Genomic DNA, 21,916 nt, shown 5'->3' on the forward strand with positions numbered 1-21,916 from the left:
GTGAGTCGGTTTGAACTAATCAAAGGTCAGATAAAAATGCTATAATGGAAAAAGCAGAAATCTCACTTGAAATCAGACAAAATAAAGTTTACTTAAAAAAAAAAACTTGTTCCATTGGCAATAAGAGGTTTTATCTGATCTAAGACAAGAGCAAATCTACTCACACGTTAGATTCAATCTCTTAATTCAAGTAGATTAACGTCATTTCTTCCTCAAGCAATGTCCCAAACACTGCTAACAATGATGCTAACGCTAGTTTCATGCTATGCTAACTTTGAGAGCGGGTGTTCCCTCTTCTATAAACAACAAAAATGCAATGTCAGTACTCTATACAAACTGTGAATAGTTTAATTTACAAAATAAACGAGAAACTACAGAATTATGTCTTAAAAGTCTGTCTATTTATTGGACAATTCACATATTTTTCATTCTCGCTCTTCAAGTCCCACTTAAAGCATTTAAAGCAATACTAACTTGTTAACTCTAATAAATCCTTCATCTCCCCCTGGTGTCTCTGGCCAGAAAACCACAATTGCAACTTTTCTGCCACTAATACACACTAATAGAATCACAAAGAAGAAGCTAACGGGCTAGCGGGCAAAGCTAACTAACGCCACTTAAACAGTATTTACAGCCAAGTTTCAGTGAAAAAATAAATCTATTACAATGATTGTGTAATTGGATGTACAACATCCCTCTGTCCCTTTGTCTTTTCTGTCAGCGTAGTATTTACTCTCACGGACAATCAATACGAATTAATAACTTGCTACAACACCTGCAGTTCTGCTTATGGCCTCTAGGGGGAAGAGTTACTTAGTAGGCTACTGCTTTAAATGTAAGAAGAAGAATCACACACACTAGGGATGGGCGATACCACATTTTTTGGAATTGATACGATACTAATGGGGTCATTTTTGTCGATACCGATACTGGTCATTTCGTATGTGTGAATGTATTTCAATCAATATACATTTCTAAAACTGGTTATTTTATATAATTAACTGGTCAATTAAAATGATATTACTTTAACTGGTTAATTAAACATTACTAATGTGATATTAAATACATAAGCAAAATTTTAAATAAATACTTAAATGACAAATAGAACCTAAACCAGAATGATAGGACTGGCTCAGTTCAATCCTTTGCTGTTGTGACTGTTTTGGCTCAGAACAAAGAAATAAATCATCCTTTTGTGTTGATAATTGCTGCCCCGCCTTCTTCTCACATATGCAAATTAGTATCGATACTTTTTTGCCCAATATCGATACTTAAAAAGTAGCCGTTTGGTATCGATATATCGATACTTTAGTAACTTTTCCTGCCACCGATACACACTAATAGAATCATGAAGAAGAAGCTAATGGGCTAGGGGGCAAAGCTAACTAGCGCCACTTAAACAGTATTTACAGCCAAGTTTCAGTGAAAAAAAAATATCTATTACAAATGATTGTGTAATTGGATGTACAACATCCCTCTGTCCCTTTGTCTTTTCTGTCAGTGTAGTATTTACTCTTATGGACAATTATTAAGATTAAAATCTTATCTTCCTACGACACCTGCAGTTGCGCTTATGGCCTCTAGGGGCAAGAGTTACTTAGTAGGCTACTGCTTTAAATATAAGAAGAAGAATCACACACACACACACACACACACACACACACAAAATGTTGTTTCTTACATAAAATAGGTATTTAGTGCTTCAAAGTGCAATAAAAGTCATTAAATTAAATCGTTTTTGAGCTAGTTGCTAACCGTTAGCTAACATGGTGATGACGTGCATTTGTAACTGAGTTTTTTCTACTGGACAACCCGCTTAATTTACTGCAGCAGGAGTGAGACGAAGCATTCAGAAGAACCCGATTTAAACTCAGCTTTATTCGCTTGTGCTAAATACGCTCACAGTCCGACAGAAAACGTGTTAAAAGTGACAAAATGTGATTCCCGGAACAAGCTTTCTTCCCCCTTGGCCCGGTGTAAAGTATCTGCCAGTCGGAGTCACAGTGAATGCTTTTTGTGACGTTCGCGACGGCAGAAACAGCCTTTGTGCAGAAGTTTCACACTGAAACCACGACGGCAGAGAACAAACCGGACGGATAAATGAAACGCAGCTCTATTTCAGGCCTGAGATTTGCCCTGACCGGTGGCCGCTCTCCTCCACATTAGGGATTCTATTTAAACCGTTTGGGATTATAATTTAACTCCGGGCTGGATTAATACAATAAATGGAGACGAGAGAGAGAAGAGGAAGAGCGACGGAGGGATGGGGAGAGAGGAGACAATGGAAAACGCATCCACTTTTTGAAGCCTGTCTTTTTTTTTTCTTTCTTTCACTGCTCATTTCGAACAGTAACAACAACGACTTAAGCATGGAGTCACGAGCATTTAAGAACATGCGTGTCGAGTCTTAGCAGGTTGGAATAAGTCCTGACAGAAAAACAAAGATAATTGTTCTCGGCAGATGACGTTACATTACCTAAAAATAAAGGCACACTGTGTAACATTTTGGATTCTACTGTTAGAAAAAGTCATCTTATCTTCGATTAATCGCTTAAAAAGTGCTTGAATTAAGACGATCTAGAGCAGGTCGACTGTCTGGAAATAAGACTGCAAATGGAACAAGCATTATTTTGCTTAAAATGAGACAAAGACGCATAAAAATCAGACAAGAAATGCTTGAAATAAGACAAAGGTAGTCAAAGGTAAGAAAAAAGGTCCATGTTCCATTGGCAAAAATCAGCACAAATCCATCCATTTCAAGCACTTTTAACGGCAATGGTTTCAATTTGGAGACGTCGTTTTACAGGCGAGTCAATCAAAATGACCTATTTCAGTAAAGGGTTAAGTCATTTTTTTAAATTCTAAGAAATGTCTTCAAAGTAGCAAAGTAAAGTCTGATCTAAATGAGTGGAATCCTCTGTCAAATGGTAAATGGACTCAACTTATAAAGCGCTTTTCCACCTTCATCAGGCCCAAAGCGCTTTACAGTGAGGAACCAGTCACCCATTCACTCTCTCATTCATACACCAGTGTACGCAGACACTGGAGGCAAGGAGGCAGTGTGCATTTGTGGGAGCTGGGATTCGAACCCACGACCTTCTGATTGTGAGACAACCCGATGTCCAAAACCACATTTTATAGGGTGTTTGGGGTTTGAGTGCTTTATGTCGGTGGGAAAAGCATTTACCTTAAATCTTAACTAGAGACAACTTCATGTACTCTTCAGGCGCTAGCCCCGCAGTTAGCTTTGCCCGTTAGCCTGTTAGCTTCTTCTTCGTGATTCTATTAGTGTGTATTGGGGTCTCCGCCTCGGTGCAGGGAAAGTTGCAATTGTGGTTTTCTGGCCAGAGACACCAGGGAGAGATGAAAGACCCTCCAATCATCCCATTAACGCTTGCATCGCCCCCAGACGGACTACGGAAAGGATTTAAGGTAAACAAGTTACTTAGTTCTACTTTAAAGGGATGATAACGGAGTTTAAAAATGTTAAAATTCTGTATTTTACTCAACCTACATGTTCCAGACATGTCCTTCACCACAACTGCCTCTGCACTCAAAACGTTGTTCCCGTGAGTTTAATATAGAAACCGCAGTTACACATTTGACCTGAGGTGGCAGGAGTGAGCATAAAATGACCAACTTGCATCTAGTCCCTTTAAATTAGTCGAGTTGATAATTTAGACAAGTTTACACCCAGTTTAGTCCTGATCTTGATCTTCACAGCTAAAATCAATCCTGAAATTAATTTAATCTGCACATAAACTGCACATAAAATTGGATAATAAATCTCAATTTACTTGAAACACTGACTTATATTCTGATTTTAAGTGCCAAAATACACAGTTGAATGATACAAATGAAGCTCAAATATTCCTAATTTCCGAAAAACCTATAGATCCTAGACTTGACCATCTCAACCATCCAAACTGACAGACGTTACTCCACTCCCTAATCGCTCCTCCAGCCTGTACTTTTTCTTCTTCTTCTTCTCCCATGTTTTAATTATGACGCTGAGAACGATCCGTCCCCGGCCGAGCGGTGGCGGTGAATTAAAAAGGCGTACGGGCTCGTTCACGGCTGTTTCTCTGTATCTGACCTCAATTAAAGCGTGTGTAAAACCACTGCACACACACACACACACACACACGCACACACACACTCGCTCTTGTTTTCATACAAAGGAAGCGTCACATGTGCACTTTTATATCCACATATTTCTTAATTTCACAATGAGAAACTGTGATTGTAAAAGAACTAGTGGTGTGTATGTGTTTGAAGCTGCATTTTCAATACTCCAATAGATACAGGCGGCAACTCGTCATAGAAGGGGGCGTGGCCTCACCGAGGGGGAAAATAGAATCTGTTGTGATTTTTTTTTTTCTCACTCGTTTGAGCATTTTCTGGTGGAATATGAACTCATTTATCACATACAAATAAAGTCAAGTGTAAATCGGGCCCATATTGATATTTTCTCTATTTTCTCAGCAGATTGTTCAGTAGAAGCGAAAAAAACGGCAGTCATAGCAAGCACTAGCTAGCGTTAGCATTAGCATGTAGCATCATGTTAACATTCTCCGTTTTTTTATGTACTTATGGGCTGTTGAACCACTTTTCTCCTCCCCATGTCTTTGTATCTTTATTTAGTAGAAAACTATATTCATAATTCAGCATTTGTTAAAGTATTTTTTATGAATAATTTGAGAAAGTTTCTCCAAATTGTTTTCCCCCGTAACTGTTTTCAAACATAACCATATATGGGCGAGTCCAGAGATGCCGCCTGTATCTATACTAGCACAGCAGCATTATGTAATAACAGCTGAAAATGTGTAATGCAACACACTATTCATCATTTATAAAACATTTACCACCGTTGTCTATTATTTATAAGCACTGATACTCGAATGAACAATAATTGTGGTTGCAAACGCCGTCCCTTTTCAATGTTGGAAATTATCCAAGCAAATAACAGGATTTTGGGGGGAATTGTCAGGAATAAACAGGGAATTAACAGAACTATAGGTCGCCTCTTTACAGACAGATAAACTGGGGCATAAACATTAGATTCGATGGTTATTCACTGAAATATGTGTCGCAGCAGAGGTGAAAAGTCTCAAAGAAATCGCCGTCTCCGTGTCTGACGCCTGGACAGTTTTGTCGCCGTTTGAACGATACAAAGAGCGTTTGGAAAAGTCGTTAAAAGTCGATAATTTAGGTCTGTTGTGTTAAATGCAGCTCTGGGTCAGACACAGGCCCCGCCCACTCCTCGTACAGTGATGATCAGCAAAGTCAAGGGCACTTTGTCCCTCGTTTCGGGTGATGCGGCCGAGTGTGGCGCCTCGGTCCACCGAAAACCTCATGGTGTCGCTGCATCTCGAGCATCTCACACAAACTCACACTTTCACTTTTGACCAAAAAAATGACAAAAGTGTGACAAAAAATGACAAAAAAATTGACAAAAAAATGACCAAAAAAATTGAGAAAAATGAAAAAAAAATGACAAAAAATGTGACCAAAAAAATGCGAAAAAAATTGACAAAAAATGACAAAAAAGCCAAAAAAAATGACAAAAAAATGTGATAAAAAATAAGAAAAAAAATGACAAAAAAATTGACAAAAAATTAGAAAAAATGACAGACTGTACAATAAGACTGTGAAGTAACGCCGACTGTAACAAGTGAATTTCTCCTTTGTGAGATCAATAAAGGTTTATCTTATCTTATCTTATCTTATCTTATCTTATCTTATCTAACAAAACACTTAGCATTAATTGAGCAAAAACTCCCAGAATGCCTCAGTCACTACCAGATCAATGTATACAAGTTTTCCTGGTTTTAAACGTCTTTGTGTTTTAATGTCTTTCCTTCCCTTTTTCTCATGTCCCTAACATTCAATAACTAGAACATAAAATGTGGTGGAAGAAGAAGAAGAAGAAGAAGAAGAAGAAGAAGAAGAAGAAGAAGAAGAAGAAGAAGAAGAAGAAGAAGAAGAGCTTTATTTATATCACGCCTTTCACAGACATGGTCACAAAGGGCTTTACATGAGACAATTTTACATTCTCTCCATCCTTAGGCTCAGTAGCTTCAGATTCCCCCGGGGGATTCACCCACAGACATCATTCACACAAGCCTATTGTGCATGTTTTTAGTGGTAGGGGAAACCAGAGCACCCGGAGGAAACCTACGCAGACACGAGGAGAACATGCAAACTCCACACAAGGCCGTAAAACTGGTACTGAATGACCACAGGTGATATCCAAACAAAGTCATGATTAAAAGTAAAAACCTGTCATATGTAGTTTAAAATCCAGGGTACTAGCAAACATTGTCCATAGATGAACATTTGAAAAGAGCCAAAGTGTAAACAGACAATGATAAATACTTCATCTAACACGCTGTATTTTTCTTTTTGAGTCGGTTTGGATGAGAGCCGATAGAACGTCTCATTTTTTCCCCCTTTTTTCATGACTGTAGAACTCGCATAAAGGACGGTCCCCACAATGCGGCAAAACAAGGCGGACCCCACAAAGGTAGAGACGCCAGTGTGTGTGTGTGGGCGCGTTTACCTGGCAGCGGCTCCAGTTTGGGGCAGATTCCTCTCGGCGACACCATCTTGTCCTCGTGCGTCTCCGCCAGAGTGGCCTGCACGCCGACCTCGACGGGCCGCCGGCCGCCCCTCAGGGCCGGGGAGGGCGTCAGGGCGAGCCCCGGCGAGGGCGAGGGGGGCTTGTCCAGGCCCCGGCCGCCCGCGCTCAGGCAGGGCGGCCCGTGGCAGCGCCGCCTCTTGTGGTCGATGAAGAGGATGATGTCGGCCAGCGGGAAGGTGGCCTGGCACTGCCCGCAGGTGAGCATGTCCTGCTCGGGCGAGGGGGGGTCGGCCAGGCGAGGGGGCGGGTCCAGGCGGGACAGAGCGGAGCCCAGAGGGGGGTGACCGGTCATCCCGGAGTCCAGCAGGTCCTCGGAGGGCACCACGGCCCCCGATACGGGCTCCGCGGCTGCAGGAGAGAGGGCAGAGTCAGTACATGAGGTGATGCAGACATGAATGAGAGGCGCCCTGGGGCAGACTGGCAACACAGGGCTGCCAACGAGTACGGCATCGCCAACAGAGGTGGTCAAAGTAAAAAAATCTTTAATCTACTCAAGCAGTAGTAGTAGTAGTAGTAGTAGTAGTAGTAGTAGTAGTAGTAATTTTCTCTAAATAAGAGGTGACCAGAGTAATATGTTGGAACGAATGGCAGTTCTGTCGGCCATCTTGTGACTGGCCCTTTAAACCCAGTGCAATGTCCTCAAATGGGAAACACTTATTTCTTTGATACTGTTTTTAACTATTTTTAGTTATTTCATGACTCTTTGATCATTGTGATTGACCTTATGTCAGATCTGCCAAGACAATAACGTTTTTGCAGTTTTTTCAAATGTTATTTGAAGTTTGATATGAGGCATAAACCTTAGCTCCATTTGTTCATGGATTTTCCTCTGACAAACACAATCATCCACTTCTACTTATATCAAACATAACATGTGTTTCCTACTTTAAAACAGTACTTTTTTCTGTACTTTTTAGCACAACATGACCAATATTTATTGAACATGGGACAGTGTTACAGTGAATGCTAACACTGAACCCTGGGAATGAATAGAGAAAACAAAGCTAATACTCAAAAAACTAAACATTTGAAAGAAATTACTTCATGGCTGAGATACCTTGACTTAGATATAATAAACCAATCCCAAACAATGAGAGTATCTAGAGTTGTATCAAATATCTGGGTCAAAGTGCTTAATTTTGTTACATATACGACCACTCAAATATAACTCCAATAGAAGTAAAAGTTGCTCTGTCAGGTTGTTACTGAAGTGAAAGCACTGACGTATTTGCTGTAGAAAATACTTCAGTATCCTTGGTAGAAAGTACAAATCAGTTTAAAATTGCAGTTGCAGCATCAAAATCATTACAGTTACATGAATTGCTTCTCTGTACGGAAACACGACTGGGACAAACAGTCATCGGCACTGGGTACATCAGCACAGCGCCCCCTACTGCTCTGGAGTGTGCGTTATTAGGCTTCCAAAGTGAACAAAACACACGGATGAATTTACTTTTTACTTTGGAGCTTTTATAGAAATGTAGTGGAGCAAAAAGTGTTATATTCATCTTTCAAATGCAGAGGAGTAAAAGTAACAAAAATACTACTCAATTAAAGTCCAGATCCTCAAAAAATACTCAAACAGAAAACAGAAATAAACCGTGTGGAAAAGGATGAGCTGAGGATGGGACATGGTTTGTTTTACAGTTGAAATCATTGAAATGCGAGAAATGTACCCAAATTTAGATCAATTTTAGCCTTTGGTTTCGATTGTTCTGCAGAAAAGAAAAATACAACCGGCTTTTTGATCACATTTATTCCAATTTACTGTGTCAAAACGTCTTAGGGGGGGGGCAGGGTCAAAATAGAGACAAAAACACTGATGAAAAAGTGACAAAAACACGACTAAAGAGTGACGAAAAAGCAACAAAACATAACCCAAAAAGCAATGAAAAAGCATCAAAGACACGACTACACTGCAAAAAGTAGGTATCAAACATTGACTACTTGAACTGTATCTTGTTTGCAGCGGTTTTTACTACTTTAGACTTTTTCCCTACTCTGATTTCCGACTAGTAATGAGGTAAATCTCACTCGAAAATAAGAAACTGCCCATGGGAAAAGACCACATTTCTTTCCCCATTGGCAAAGAAATAAACCTGAAATAAAGACAAAATGTATTGAAACGAGTCAGAAACACCTCAGAACAAGTGAAGTAATCTTGGTCAAACGAATACTTAGTCATTTTAGTTGTACTTACAGCTAAATTGTTGCACTTTTGAGCCCCGTATCTAGTGGAATATTAAAACTTTCCAATAAAACAACAGTGGGAATGTTTGTGGCACATGCATGAGTTACAAAGGGCCTTTTATTTTGATAACTTTACAAGATTCTTTTATGGCTGCGTGTCTTGTACTTATTCGGATCGGTCACAGTTGTTCTTTCTTGCTCGCTCTTACGGCTTTTGCAATAATGTCTCGGGAGATTTATAAAACTAGATCGAGTCGAAACACACACACACAAGGCCTAGAGTTTAGCAGCTGGAGCGTTCAGGCTTTGGCCTCGCGGTTTCTGCTGCTGAACAGAGCCGGAGATTTGAGATCTGAACACATATAGAAGCAGTACACTGCAAAAATAAACGAATATAATAAATATCAAGCATTGTCCTGAATTGAGGATATATATCTTGTTTTGAGTTTTATTTTTTTTCTGATCTGACCAAGATTGTTTTGCTAGTTTGAGGACATTTCAGACTGTTTTTATGGTAAATCTCGCTTGAAATAAGAAAGTAAAGCTGCCAATGGGACGAGACCATTTTTCTTACCCCATTGGCAGAGAAACTTACTTGAAATTACGGCGAAATGTATTGAAACGGGTCAGAAACATCTCAGAACCGGTGAGATAATCTAGGTCAAATCCCCCAACTAAATCTTAACTTGTCAAAACAACTACAATTTGTATTATTATGCTCAAATTGAGACATCTAAGCTAATGCTAGTAAATTACTTTTTGCAGTGTAACACCTGGCGTTAGGTTTTCAATACCACACTGGAAAAAAATGGAAAAATCTTTAATAAAAATGTTTAAATTATCTGAATTAGTGCCCACTTTGAGTAGGTTTGGATTATTTTACTGCCAAAGGAACAGAAATGGTTTATACACTGCAAAAATTAAACATCAAGCATCTTGAATTGAGGAAATGTATCTTGTTTTGAGCGGTTTTCACTCACTTTTTTCCCTGAGTTTACTTTGCTTGTTTGAGGACATTTCAGTGCGGTTCTAAGGTAAATCTCACTTTAAATAAGAAAGTAAAATTGCCAATTAGATAAGACTAATTTCTCTTAACCCATTGGCAAAGAAAATGACTTGAAATAAATTGGAAAAGAGTCAGAAACATCTCAGAACAAGTGAAATAATCTAGGACAAATGACCAACTACATCTTACTTAGTCAACTCAATTTTGGATTCTTATGCTCAAATTGAGACATTTATACTAATCTAGTTAATACTTTTTGCAGTGTAACCTTTGACGTTTTTGTCTTATTTAACAACACTTGGTTTACGATGCCTGAACGATGAACTTTTTTCAATACCTATACCATAAAACAGAAACAATAATGTTGATTTACTCCATTAAAGACGATTTCCTTTGAATTTGAATCATTTGTTTGAGTTGAAACAACCAAGTCACTTCTTTTAGTGCTGTCCCTGGACCAAACAGGCATCAAAGCTTGAAGTACCTAAACTTTTTAATTTCCGATACTTTACTGGTATCGTTTGAACGTGCCCAGCCCTACTTCAAACCTTCTCAAAATCAGCAGAAATGGTCAAATCAAGCACTTTTTAAGCACATCATCTACCTAAGACAAGATGTATTTTTCCCCAGTGTATGTCATCAAAGCTTATACACTGCAAAAACTAAACATCATGGGTTTAAATGACTTCAAATGAGAATTTTGAGCCGTTTTCACTCACTTTTTTTCCTGATCGGACCAAGAGGACTTTGCCAGTTTGTTGACATTTCACACTGGTTTTAAGTTCATCTTACTTGAAATAAGAAAGTCAAACTGCCAATGGGACGAGAACAATTTTCTTTCCCCATTGAATCTCTAGTATAGACGAAATATATTGAAACGAGTCAGAAACTTCTCAGAACAAGCGAAACAATCCAGTGAAAATCTCCCAACCAAAACTCAAATTTAAACTAATAAACTAATATATATATTTACTTTTTGCAGTGTACTTACAGGGAAAATCAGAAAAAACAGAGAAAAGGCTTGAAACGTGCTTGAATTAAGACAATTTCTGCTGATTTGGACCAGCTCTGGTATGTTTTGAAATGAGAGCTGACGAAACGAGGATTCATTTGTTTAAATAAGAATAATAGCTCTGTAAAAAATGCCATCTTTTATGGAATGAAATTACTTGAAATATTGGGATTTGTGCTGATTGCGAGCAGATTTGGAGTATCATTGCCAAAGGAACAGCATGTTTTTTCTTGCCTTCGACTTTTTTTTTTGTCTCATTCCAAGTGTTTTTTGTCTTACTTTAGGTCCAAACCTGCTCAAAATTAGCATAAATTGTCTTATTTCAAGCACTTTATAAGCAGTTAATCTCAGACATGTTGGCATTTTTTCCAGTGTGAAATGCAACACTAAAAAAAAAAAGCAACGAGACTAGAATAATCAGTCCAAACCTCCTCAAAATCAGCACAAATGTCAATATTTATTTACGTCATTACATCCAGGCCCCTTTCAGCGCCGCAGTTTGAAGAACCTCAGTGTAAAGACCTGTAGTAGAAGCTCGCGGCTCCTGTACCGCACTGTAGGGACCGCCCACTCGCCAGGAAACCGTCTCTGAAACGACGCGGGCCTGACGCTCCTGCACCGCGGACGCCATTTTGAAAAACCTACACACCGACCTGATTTTTGGACTGTCGGTGTACGGATCTAGATTTCAACAAACCACTGTGTAGGTGAGACGACCAGAGTCACAGCAACTGGAAGTTATGAGTTTTTATGACAAACTGTGTTTCAATGTGATCTCCCTACGTGACTGAAACAGGCAAACCTTGCAGATCAGAGCAGTGTTTCCCATCCAGGGGTGCGGGGACTGGCCTCAGATTAAAAAAAAGGTGAAACTGAGTCCAATTTCAATCTTACTTTCAAAGAAGTGAATAATCTATGTTTAGTTGCTCAAATTGGCAGGATTCTCGAGTAAGAGTTAACGACTGGTTTAGGGCACTACGCTGCAAAAAAGGTCATCTTGAAATAAGTACATTTGTCCTTGATTTGAGAGTTTAATTTCCATGTACCATCCATAGGCCAGGATATTAACACGTAGATGAAGATAAAACACCTACAACAGTTTTATTTCAAGCAAATTCAGATTTTCCATCTATTTTTGAGTGCAGTGATTTATCTTTAATTCAAGTGTGAATATCTTGCCCCATTTTACTTTTTTTTTTTGCTGTATACAAACCCTCAGGTGTTCAGACTTTCCTTTTCATCTCTATCTTATTTATGTATTTCATTCAAAAGGGTCAAGTCTAACTTTTACCCAACTTTAGTTCTGCTGTTTAGTCAGACAGAATATACAAATTACCATCAGGATAGTTATAGGGCTGGGACAAGATATCGCTTTGCAGTACATTACAATCGTGTCGGAAAACATGTATCGCGATACTTTTGATGCACAGTTATAGAAAAAATAAACATACACTGCAAAAAGCAAGCTAAAAAGAGGTCACATTTACTTGAAATGAGTATATTTTCCCTTGATTTGAGAAGGCAAGTAAAATGACCTGCCAATGGAACTAGCATTTTTGCACATAAGATTTGATTTCTCTTAACATTAGATAATAAAACATAACATTTTACTTGAAATAGATGCTTGGCAGATTTGTGTGCTTGGCAAGTCAAGATAACTCAAATTTAGGGTAAGTTCAATCCAAGTAATTTGAACTTGGTGTGACATTTGCACGATACAAATATTTTTAACTTTAAAAAAAAAAAATCAACATCAGACTGATTTATATTTCATTTATAGATTCTGAAAACTCCCCGATGGTCTTTTAAATCAAATAATACTAATGCTTTTGAGTGCTTAAAACATGTGATTTTTGCAGGAGTTTAGCAGCTCTCCTTTTTCACTCTCCACACTAGAAAAAAAGACCGTTTTAAATGAGATAAATGACTTAACATCACATGAGTTAAGGCAGAGTCGATATGAACTGATCTAAAAGTTCTATAAACATTCACTTTTACCTTTACTTGAAAATAATCATAAGAAAAACTGTTCTCTAATCTACATTACGAGGTTTTATCTGACCTACAGGGTTTCCGCAGGGCAATAAAAAGCATTGAAAGTCATTAAATGGATTTGGCCGAAAATCAAGGCCTTTAAATGTCATGAAAAAAGCTGGCTATAATTCTGATTTTTCGGGGGAAATTATGACATTGGGGAACCATTTTTAATATGAGTAAATATAATGGGTCTAAAATGGGCTCTTTGGGGGTCACAAGATGAGCTTGAGACAATATTTATTACATTTCTGACTTTGAATTTTACAGGAGGGGGTCCAGAGCTGTTGGTTGATGATGTTTTGGGGTCGCGGCCTGGAACGATTTGGAAACCACTGCTTTAAAACAGATTCAGAGGCAGTCTTGGCTGAAATTCAAAATCAGTTTTTGTTCCAAAGCTTCCCGTTTTGCCCAATTCTCTTTCCTCTGTTTGATGAAATGTTTGCAAATCTTAAGAATTGAAACACGCACCGCTTTGATCAGCGTATGTGGCATTAAAACATAGTATTTGGGCCTTTGAAAAGCATCACATTTGACTTGCTTCTGCCATGTGCACACCCTGAATCTAACACCAGACCGAACCTTAGATGGAAGCTCTCGATTCAAATAGATTTATCATGTCTTCCTCAAGATGCTGATTCTTTTTCCCACTGCTCTCGAGGCGAGCTTTGAACATGCCTGAAAAAAAATCACTTCTGCGTTTTCCCGATATCGTGCAGCCCTAGTTTGTGCCTCAAAGGTCTTTCAAAAAAAAAAAAAGGGCCAGAATCTGATTTAAAAGACTATTTGGACACTAAAAACAGTTCTTGTGTGAATTCAAGCTCACGCCGCAAATAGGGCAGCGCTCACGTCACCTCCTTTCCTCTCTACCGTCTCGAAAATCCCCCCAAAAAAATCCCCACAGAATGAAAAAAAAAAAGAATCTACCCCCCGAAAAACGAGTGACTTTCACATCTGCGCAGGTCCCTCACCTTTTAAGACTCGGTGCAAGTCCGGGACGACGAGGGAGGAGGGGGGGGGAGGAGGAGGAGGGGAGGGTTCTTGAGGATTTAGGGAAAGAGACAGGTTTTTTTTTTTCTTTTCTCGATTCGGCACGGTCTGGAGATGCTATTTTAAGACAATGCGAGAGCGAGCTGACATGAGGCGTCGCGAAAATATGAATAATTACTCGCTAAAGAGGGAGAGCGAGGCAGTTTCGGAGAACGTGGGAGCAGCGGTCTCCGATGGAGGGAACCTGCGGTCGCTTGGAGGGAGTGTGTGTGAGAGGAAGGGGAACGTTTTTTGTTTTGTTTTTGGGATGGATGGCTGTTCTTTGACACAATTTGTGAAGTTACACGTCAGGAAAATGAGGCTAAAACGGTCGAAAGAGAGTGAGCGGGCAGCGCCTTTGCTTTGTAGGACATGGTGTAAACAATTCAGAGCAAACGTTGAAATTGAGGTTAGGCGAAAAAAAATCACTTCCTGCCTCTCCAAAAAAAAAAAAGCGTAATGCAGATCTACACAGCTCCCGTGGATTATGCGGCCTGTGTTTCGAAGGCGTCGAAGCAGAAACGATAAAACACGAGGGGTTGATTACAGTTGTGTTTGTAAAGAGACGTCCCCTCCTCTGCGACGGGCCGGGACGGAGACGAAAACGTCCGTGTAATTCGGGCGAATGTGGGACAGGCCAGCGGGGTTTTTTTTAGTTTTTGTTTTTTTATTTCAAAGCCCAATCTCTAATTGCGATTCGTCACGGCTAAATTAGGAACACGCACGAGGAAGGAGGCGGCGGTCAGTTTGGGGAAGGAACTATTTGTGAATCGACAGAAATGTGTTTGGGAAGGAAGGGGGGGGGGGGGGAGAGGTGGCCTCGTGTGTCAAAAGTTGGTCAATTTCCTTGCAAAAATGTGAACATATAATCCCTTTAAAAAAAAAAAAAAACATTACATTTTGTGTGAGATTCTCCTCTTTAAATGGAAGGAAAGTTGCATGTGTGACAGTGTGGCTACAGGAAGCAGTTTGCACTGTATTCCTACATGGGATTGAGAATGAAGAGGCTTTGGATGTCGAAAAATGTGAGGAATTTGTTAAAAAAAACAAAACAATGAAATCCCCGCTTTTGTTTTGTAGAGATTAAATGAATTTAAAGCAGCGTTTTGTAACATCTCTAAGCCTAACTCACTTCTCTTAATCTTCTTCTAATTCAAAACCCGGACTCAAACAGCTTTAGTGTTATTTATCCAAGCGACGTGGGACATTTTTTGTTGTTTTTTTTCGGGGGGGGGGGAGACACGAGAAATGAGTCCAGGGGTGGCCCAGGAATAATGAACGTCACGGGGGGGGGGGAGGACAGACTCAGAATCGCGTCGAAATGTGGGACAATTCTCTTGTTTCCCCAAAAGTCGCGCTTGCTCCTTCCGCTCTTCGCCTCGTGTTTGGGGTTTGAAACGTTAAAAAAAAAAAAAAAAAAGAGAGAGGAGAAAAAAAAACCCGGGGGTGTTCTCTTCCCCCCCTCCCTTCCCCTCCCTCCCTCCCCCTCCCCAACCCAAAGTCCCGCGCCGCCACGCTCTTCTTTATATTGCGAGGAGGGTATATCTCTAAATGGGGGGAGTCCGCGCGCCGGAGATGTGGCAGATACGAGGCTGCGTGTGTGGCGCCGTCCAAAACACTCCAAGTTGCTCGTTTGTTTGCATCTTGCACTTGTTCCTGGTCGCGCTCTGCCTCCTAGCGGTCACTTCAGGGAGCTGCCAACCCCCCCCCCCCCACACACACACACACAAGCGCGCGCGCGGGGCTCCTGTCCTGTGTACTGTCAGCCTGTCTCACCTCCAGCGGCGGACCGTGCCTCGAGAACAGGGGAACAGGGGGCAGCCAAAAAAAACAAAAAACAAAAAAAACCGAACACGCGCAATTACGCATTTTGGGCAGTGTCGCGTTTTGGACTTATCGTCAATTTGGCAAATGTTTGGATAAGATAAACACTTTTTTTCTTTTTTTTTTTTTTTAAATTCAGCCCAATTAAGGAATCCGTTTAGATGAATGAATCTCACGTTTAAACTCGGGCTTGCGTTTTATCGACTTTAAATTTTGGCACAAAAGCCTTTGCGTAAAAGTGGCGGAATTGTCCATTTGTCTTGCACGCGCTGTGAGGGAATGCGAACTTAACGCAGGACCTGAAATGACAGCGTCCTGTTGCTTGACTTAAAGCCTTAACCTTAAATACGTGTTGAAATGTGAATAATAATAGACGTAAGTGGAGCGTTGAAAGAGTGCGTTTAAATCCGGTTAAGGAAAACAAACAAACAAAAACAAAGCACAAAAAAAAAAAAAAGTCCGATATGAAATAATTCCAAAGCGAGAGAGCAAAAGGAGAGGAGGGTGGCTGCACGCAGAGACACGTAAATGAGGAGCAGAGAGGGGAGCGCACGGACGGCAGCGGTGAGACGGGAGAACCGAGGGGGGGGTGAAACTTCTGGACTTCCCTCCGTGTCCGGCGTAAGGACAAAAAAAGAAAGGGGAAAAAAAAAAAAAAAGTCCAACCGCGCTCTGTCCACACCTGTGCGGGGCAACAACAAAAAAAGAGTTGTGTGAAGCTGTACTTACGCGAGAAGTCCCTCTTGCTCAAGTGCTGGGGTTTGCCTTGCTTTCTGCGCGACATGGCGAGCGGTGGCGGCAGCAGCGGCGGCGGCGGCAGCGGCGATCGGCGCGGCGGCGGCGGCGGCAGCGGACTGTGTGGGGGCTGAGGTGGAGGTTCACATCGGGGGGACGAGACGAGGCGAGCCAGGGTCCGCTACACCAGCAGCAGCAGCGGCGGCGGCGGCGGCAGCGGCAGCAGCAGCAGCAGAGGAGGCGACGGGAGCAGCATCAACGTCCGGTGAGGGACAGGGGGGTATCCACAACGGGCAGCCTTTGACATCCACGTGAGTTTCGCGCAGTCAAGCCCGCCCAGGTAATCAATTAAAAAAAAAATATAATAATAATAATAATAATATCACAAAGATGTCGCAAAGGAGGCGAAGATGGATCTCGGGATGCGGGGCGTCATGGCTTTTTTGAGAGGAGTCGGTGTGTGTGCGCGCTCGGACGAACGGATGGATAGAGCGAGAGAGAGAGCGAGGGAGAGAAATGGCAAAAGCCCACCACGCCACCGACCCGACCCCCCTCTCCTCTACTCTCCTCTCCTCTCCTGCCTCCCCCCTCTTCCTCCCCCGCGGCCCCCCCGTGTTTCGGTTGGAGCCGCAAGTTCAAGTGCATGGACGTGACGAACTCGCGGAGAGAGAGAGAGAGAGAGAGAGAGCGAGAGAGCGCGAGCGCGAGGAGCCAGCGACAGGACGGACACACGACAGTACAACATGGGCAGGGCAAGGCGAAACGGTAGCCCATACCCCCCCTCCCCCTTTCGATGTGTCCCCTCCCGCCCGCCCGAGCACCGAGAGTAGAAGAGCCAAACCCCCCCCCCCCCCCCCCCCCCCCTCCCTTCCCCTCCCCACTCTCCCCAAGAGCGCGGAGAGTCGAGGGGAGGGAGGGAGGGGGGCGCGCAACAACACCAATGGACGGTCATTAGGAAAAGAGGGTTGGACACTGACAGTGGAAGCCAATGGACTCAGAGATCAACGGCGGCGGGAGGAGGGGAGGAAGGGGTGGGGGGGGGAGGCACTTACAGCGGGCGCGCGCGGAGGAGGTGGTTCTAATGAAAGCAATATGCACAGAGCAAGAGAGAGGGAGAGAGAGAGAGAGCGAGGTGGTGGTGGCGGTGGACGCAGTGAGCGAGAGGCGCAGGGGCACGGACTCCCGAGCGCGGACAGAGCGCCGCGAGGAGCGCGCGCGCGCGGAGAGAGCCGCGGCTGCAGCAGCGAGTGTTTTAAAAAGTGAACACCGGGGGGCCGTGAAAAACACTAGCTCTTTTATTAAGGTAGTTAAAGATAAAGATTATTTTTGGTCAGTGGGCCACGTGTGGGGATATTTTGGGACAGTTTTACGCGCGGGTTGGGGTTGGAGAGAATGAGGGTGGATTTAGATTTAGAGGCGCGCTCCGCTTTATTTTGGAGATACTATACTATATATACAAGTGTGCTAAACGAAACGAGATGAGGCAAATGCAAAAGATGTAAAGGTTAAGGTTGTTTTGGAGACTGCTTTACGCGCTGTATTGGGGGGGAAAAGACATGCGGCCAAAGCGCGTGACACAACAGGGGTTTAGATCATATTAGGCCCGCATTAAAAAGCTCTCATGTTTTTGGGGTGAAAAGTGAATGAAAATGTTGAGACGACCGTGGAGCTAGTGTAGTTAACGTAAATGTCATCAGATGTTTTCAGGATGTGTCCATATTACATTGCATTTTCTAAGGCACATCCAAAAGGAAAAAAAAAGCCACACAGTTGTTCCCTAATCATTTATATTTGTGACAAAGCCCGACGCTTTATCTGTCACTACACCTCAATTAAACATTAGAGGAGGAGGGCGCATCTGACACACCACATGAAACCAAAACCGTCCAAAAAAAAAAAAAAAACACTGGATATATGGATGAGTAAGTCAGCAGCTTGTCTGTGGACCCGGGTTGGGTTTGATCGAGCTTTGGCCCTGGCGTCGTCCTGGTTCAGCGTCCAAAACGCACCATTGACTGAAAGAAAAATACATCTGTGGAAATGAAACTTGAACCTGGACTAAACCGGGGATTGCCAGAATAAATGGATAAAGTAAATGTGGCGTTTAACATAGGGGACTCGCGCAACTACGCTTTTACGCACTCGGGGGTCAGCGAAATGTCTTTGGAGAGAAAGAAACGAAATAATGGATCTTGTCTGGGCACCGCTATGGATCAACCCACTCTGATATGAACTAACAGCAAAACAAGCCGTGACTGAAAATAGAAAGTCTAAATCGGAGACCTGATTATAGTGAGTGTTATAACGAGCGTGGCGTTTTCAGAAACACACGGCGCGTTCTGAGCGTAAGGGGGGGGGGGGGGGTCTTTATAATCCACGGTACCGTTAAAAACGCTTCCCGTGTAATAAGTTTGAGCGCTGCCCGAGGTTCGAGCGACAGGCGGGCGAGGGGGGGGAGGGTGGGGGGGAGTGAAGCTGGAGAGAGAAAGAGAGAGAGAGAGAGAGAGGGAAAAAAGACGAAGGAGGCAAAGGAGGAGGGGTACGCCGTAAATACTACTGTAATAAAAGGGCTTTGCGCATATAAGACGCTTGGTTTTTAACGGCGCGGGAACAAAGAAGCCGTCGGTCGGGTTTGGAAGCGCACTCTCCGGGGCTTGGATTGGCGCGACGAGCCGATGGAGACGGGAAGCCCTCCCGCTGCATCCACTGCACTGCGCTTCACGGACGGACGGGCTGAGGAGGAGGAGGAGAGTGCGGCTCGTGGTGCGCCTGGACACCGAATGAAGACCTGCGCGCCTGAGTGACCGGACTGGAGAGAGAGAGGGGGGGAGGGGGAGGAGGGGGGGTTGGAGGCGAGAGAGGACAGAGGAGAGGGAGAGAGAGAGTGGAGGAGAGGTGGTCCCAACGTCAAAAGGCGAAAAAACGCGTGACCATTGAGTGAAGTGTTGGCTGCGCTGGACCGAGCAGCGGTGGTTATTACAGACACCGGGGCTTTTTCTCCGAGGCGCGCGTGAGCGAGCGCGTGCGTGTGGATTATGCACAGCTCGCGCGCGCGCGCGGAGACGGAGAGAGCGAGGCTCGGATTCATCGTCCGTGCGCATTACCTTTACCACAGCGCGCGCGGTTTGCTGTCGATCCGACAAGCGTTTAGCTTCACGTCTCCGGAACAAAGCGAGCTTTATCTTCTGGTTTCACTGAGGAAGATTCATTATATTGATTAGAAATACCGTCGTATTGGATATTAATCCGCTCAATTCAATACTATCATAACTCTTTCTCCTTTACGCATCGCCTTAAAACAATATCAAGACACATTGTTGCGGGGTTACGTGATGAAACGCATTCCTGTTTCACCGTGCCATTTGAAGCATTTTAAAGCCGTTTACAACAATTGTTTTAGACAAAAACACAAGACGTTTGAGACAGAATTGAGAAACATGTTGCGTAAAAAGGCATGTCCTCCTGTCAAGGCGCTCAGCAAAATGATGTTAAACGTGAAACTATGATTTATTATGAGGTGAGCTAAAAATGTGAAGGTGAGACTGGAACTTCTGAAACACAAGTGAATGATTCTGCCTTTCAATCAAACACCAGTACATTTGAAAACGTGTCGGAAAGAGCAAACCTGATGTAACTAAACAGGACACATCTAGATTTATAGCCTATATATTGACTTAAATTATTTGTGCGTAAACACGTCCATGTCGCCCATCATCCTGTCGCGCGGTATACGCTTCTTTTATGATCAAGGGGTTACGTTCTTTCGAATAGCTTTAACATGATTGGACAAGAAAGACGCGCATTGATCTCAACCATTTACAGTTACTAAGTCGATTTTAATTACGCAGCAGCGGTAACTTCTGAAACAGCCACAAACACTCCAAAAGAAAAAACGTTTGAAATGTGATGTAAGATAAGCTACGCGTCACGGATAAAAGCCAGAAATGAACTTATGAAGCGTAAATGTATGGCTAAAACACGGGTGTCTCTCGTCTGCTCGGTGTGTGAGGCGCCAAGGTGCCCGCTCTGTGCGCACTGACAGGCGGACACTCGGGAAGCGCTTCATCGGCAAGACCAACCATCACCACATACACACAGACACAGACACACACACACACACACACACACACACACACACACACACACACACACACACACACACACACACACACACACACACACACACACACACACACACACACACACACACACACACACACAGGCTGAAACATCGAGACTAATTCACCTCAGTGATTATTTAGCGCACGGTTTGGTTGAATGAGGGAACAGTCTGGCTCAAACCGGGAACACATGTATCCAAAAAACACACCGAGCGACGTTCTGTGGTGGAGAATATGTTTTCATTTGATTGATCAAGGGAAGGAAAGGGAGTTTTGCACCAGGCGTAATTGGAGAGCACGGGTGTCTGCAACTTTTTGGATTCCAAGAGCCAATTCTTATGTGAAGGGCAGCAACAAGCAGAAACATTTAGCCCTGATTAAGTCCTATCTGTCTTGTGGTTTGTTGCTGATGCTCCTGGATCAGTCCTACGCGCTTCTGCTGAGTTAAACTGGGACTAAATTAGGCCAGTTTTGGTAGATTCTCTGAAAAGTCCACATGTTGCAAATACCTGGGGCTTAACCAATGTGCCACAAACCGATGCGTAATTGGAAAGAACGAGCAAAGTGTCCCACATTTAGGATAAAAAAAAAAATAAAAAATAAAAAGTTCATATCAATTCGTCTTTCCCACTCGTTTTTGACATCTCACTCTCCGCTTCTCCTCGCGCTGGTTTTCGTCTGTGATTCTTTCTCAACGCGTTTCTTTTCTTTCTTTTTTCTTCCGTTATCTGACAAGCTGCGTCCCGGAAGCGCGCGCACACACGCACACACGCACACACACGCACACACGCACACACACACACACGCACACACACACACACATGCAGTCACGGATGTATAGGCGGCACAGGGAGCGCGCGTCCCTCTCCGCGTAATGGGACATATAGTTACAGCGCGTGGCGTGTCATGCGGTGTTAATCTCTGGTTGTTACTGTCACAGCCTTTCCCTGTTTTTTTTTTTTTTTTGGTTCCGTGCTTTGTGTCGGTTTCCTCTCGTTCACTTTTCTCCTCTTAATCACAGAATAATCGACCCTGTGTTTATTTCTCTCCCCCCCAAAACAATTTGCGACGCTCAAACTCAACACCGTTTCCCAACTTTCAACCTCCTCTCTTCAGACTTCTCGGTCTTTTTTTTTTTTTTTTTTTTTTCAACAAATTGTTTCTTTGCTCCAAATTATTTGTTTCAATGGATTCCTTCTCGTATAAGCCCACGTGCTTTAACGCTGCTCTTCTATCAGGCCTGGTTTGTTTTTTGTGGTCGATTCTATACTCGCCTGTTCGCTCATCTTTACGCGCGTGGAGTTACCTCGCCGCATTCACCG

General features: G+C 42.8%; 1 protein-coding gene across 2 annotated transcripts in view; it reads right to left on the reverse strand.

Moving 5' to 3' along the window:
• Positions 1 to 17,304, reverse strand: part of LOC306970970 (B-cell lymphoma/leukemia 11A-like) — a 62,942-nt gene extending 45,638 nt beyond the window's left edge. For both annotated transcript variants that reach the window (XM_079567082.1, XM_079567081.1), the window contains exons 1-2: positions 16,468 to 17,304; positions 6,563 to 6,991 (exon numbers count right to left, since the gene is read on the reverse strand). In XM_079567082.1, the coding sequence (XP_079423208.1) occupies positions 6,563 to 6,991; positions 16,468 to 16,522 (484 nt within the window). In that variant the 5' untranslated portion in view covers positions 16,523 to 17,304. The remainder of the gene's footprint in view (positions 1 to 6,562; positions 6,992 to 16,467) is intronic.
• Between the last annotated feature and the right edge of the window lie 4,612 nt (positions 17,305 to 21,916).

Source organism: Gobius niger (assembly GCF_951799975.1).
Source record: "Gobius niger genome assembly, chromosome: 12".
Classification (NCBI taxonomy): domain Eukaryota; kingdom Metazoa; phylum Chordata; class Actinopteri; order Gobiiformes; family Gobiidae; genus Gobius; species Gobius niger.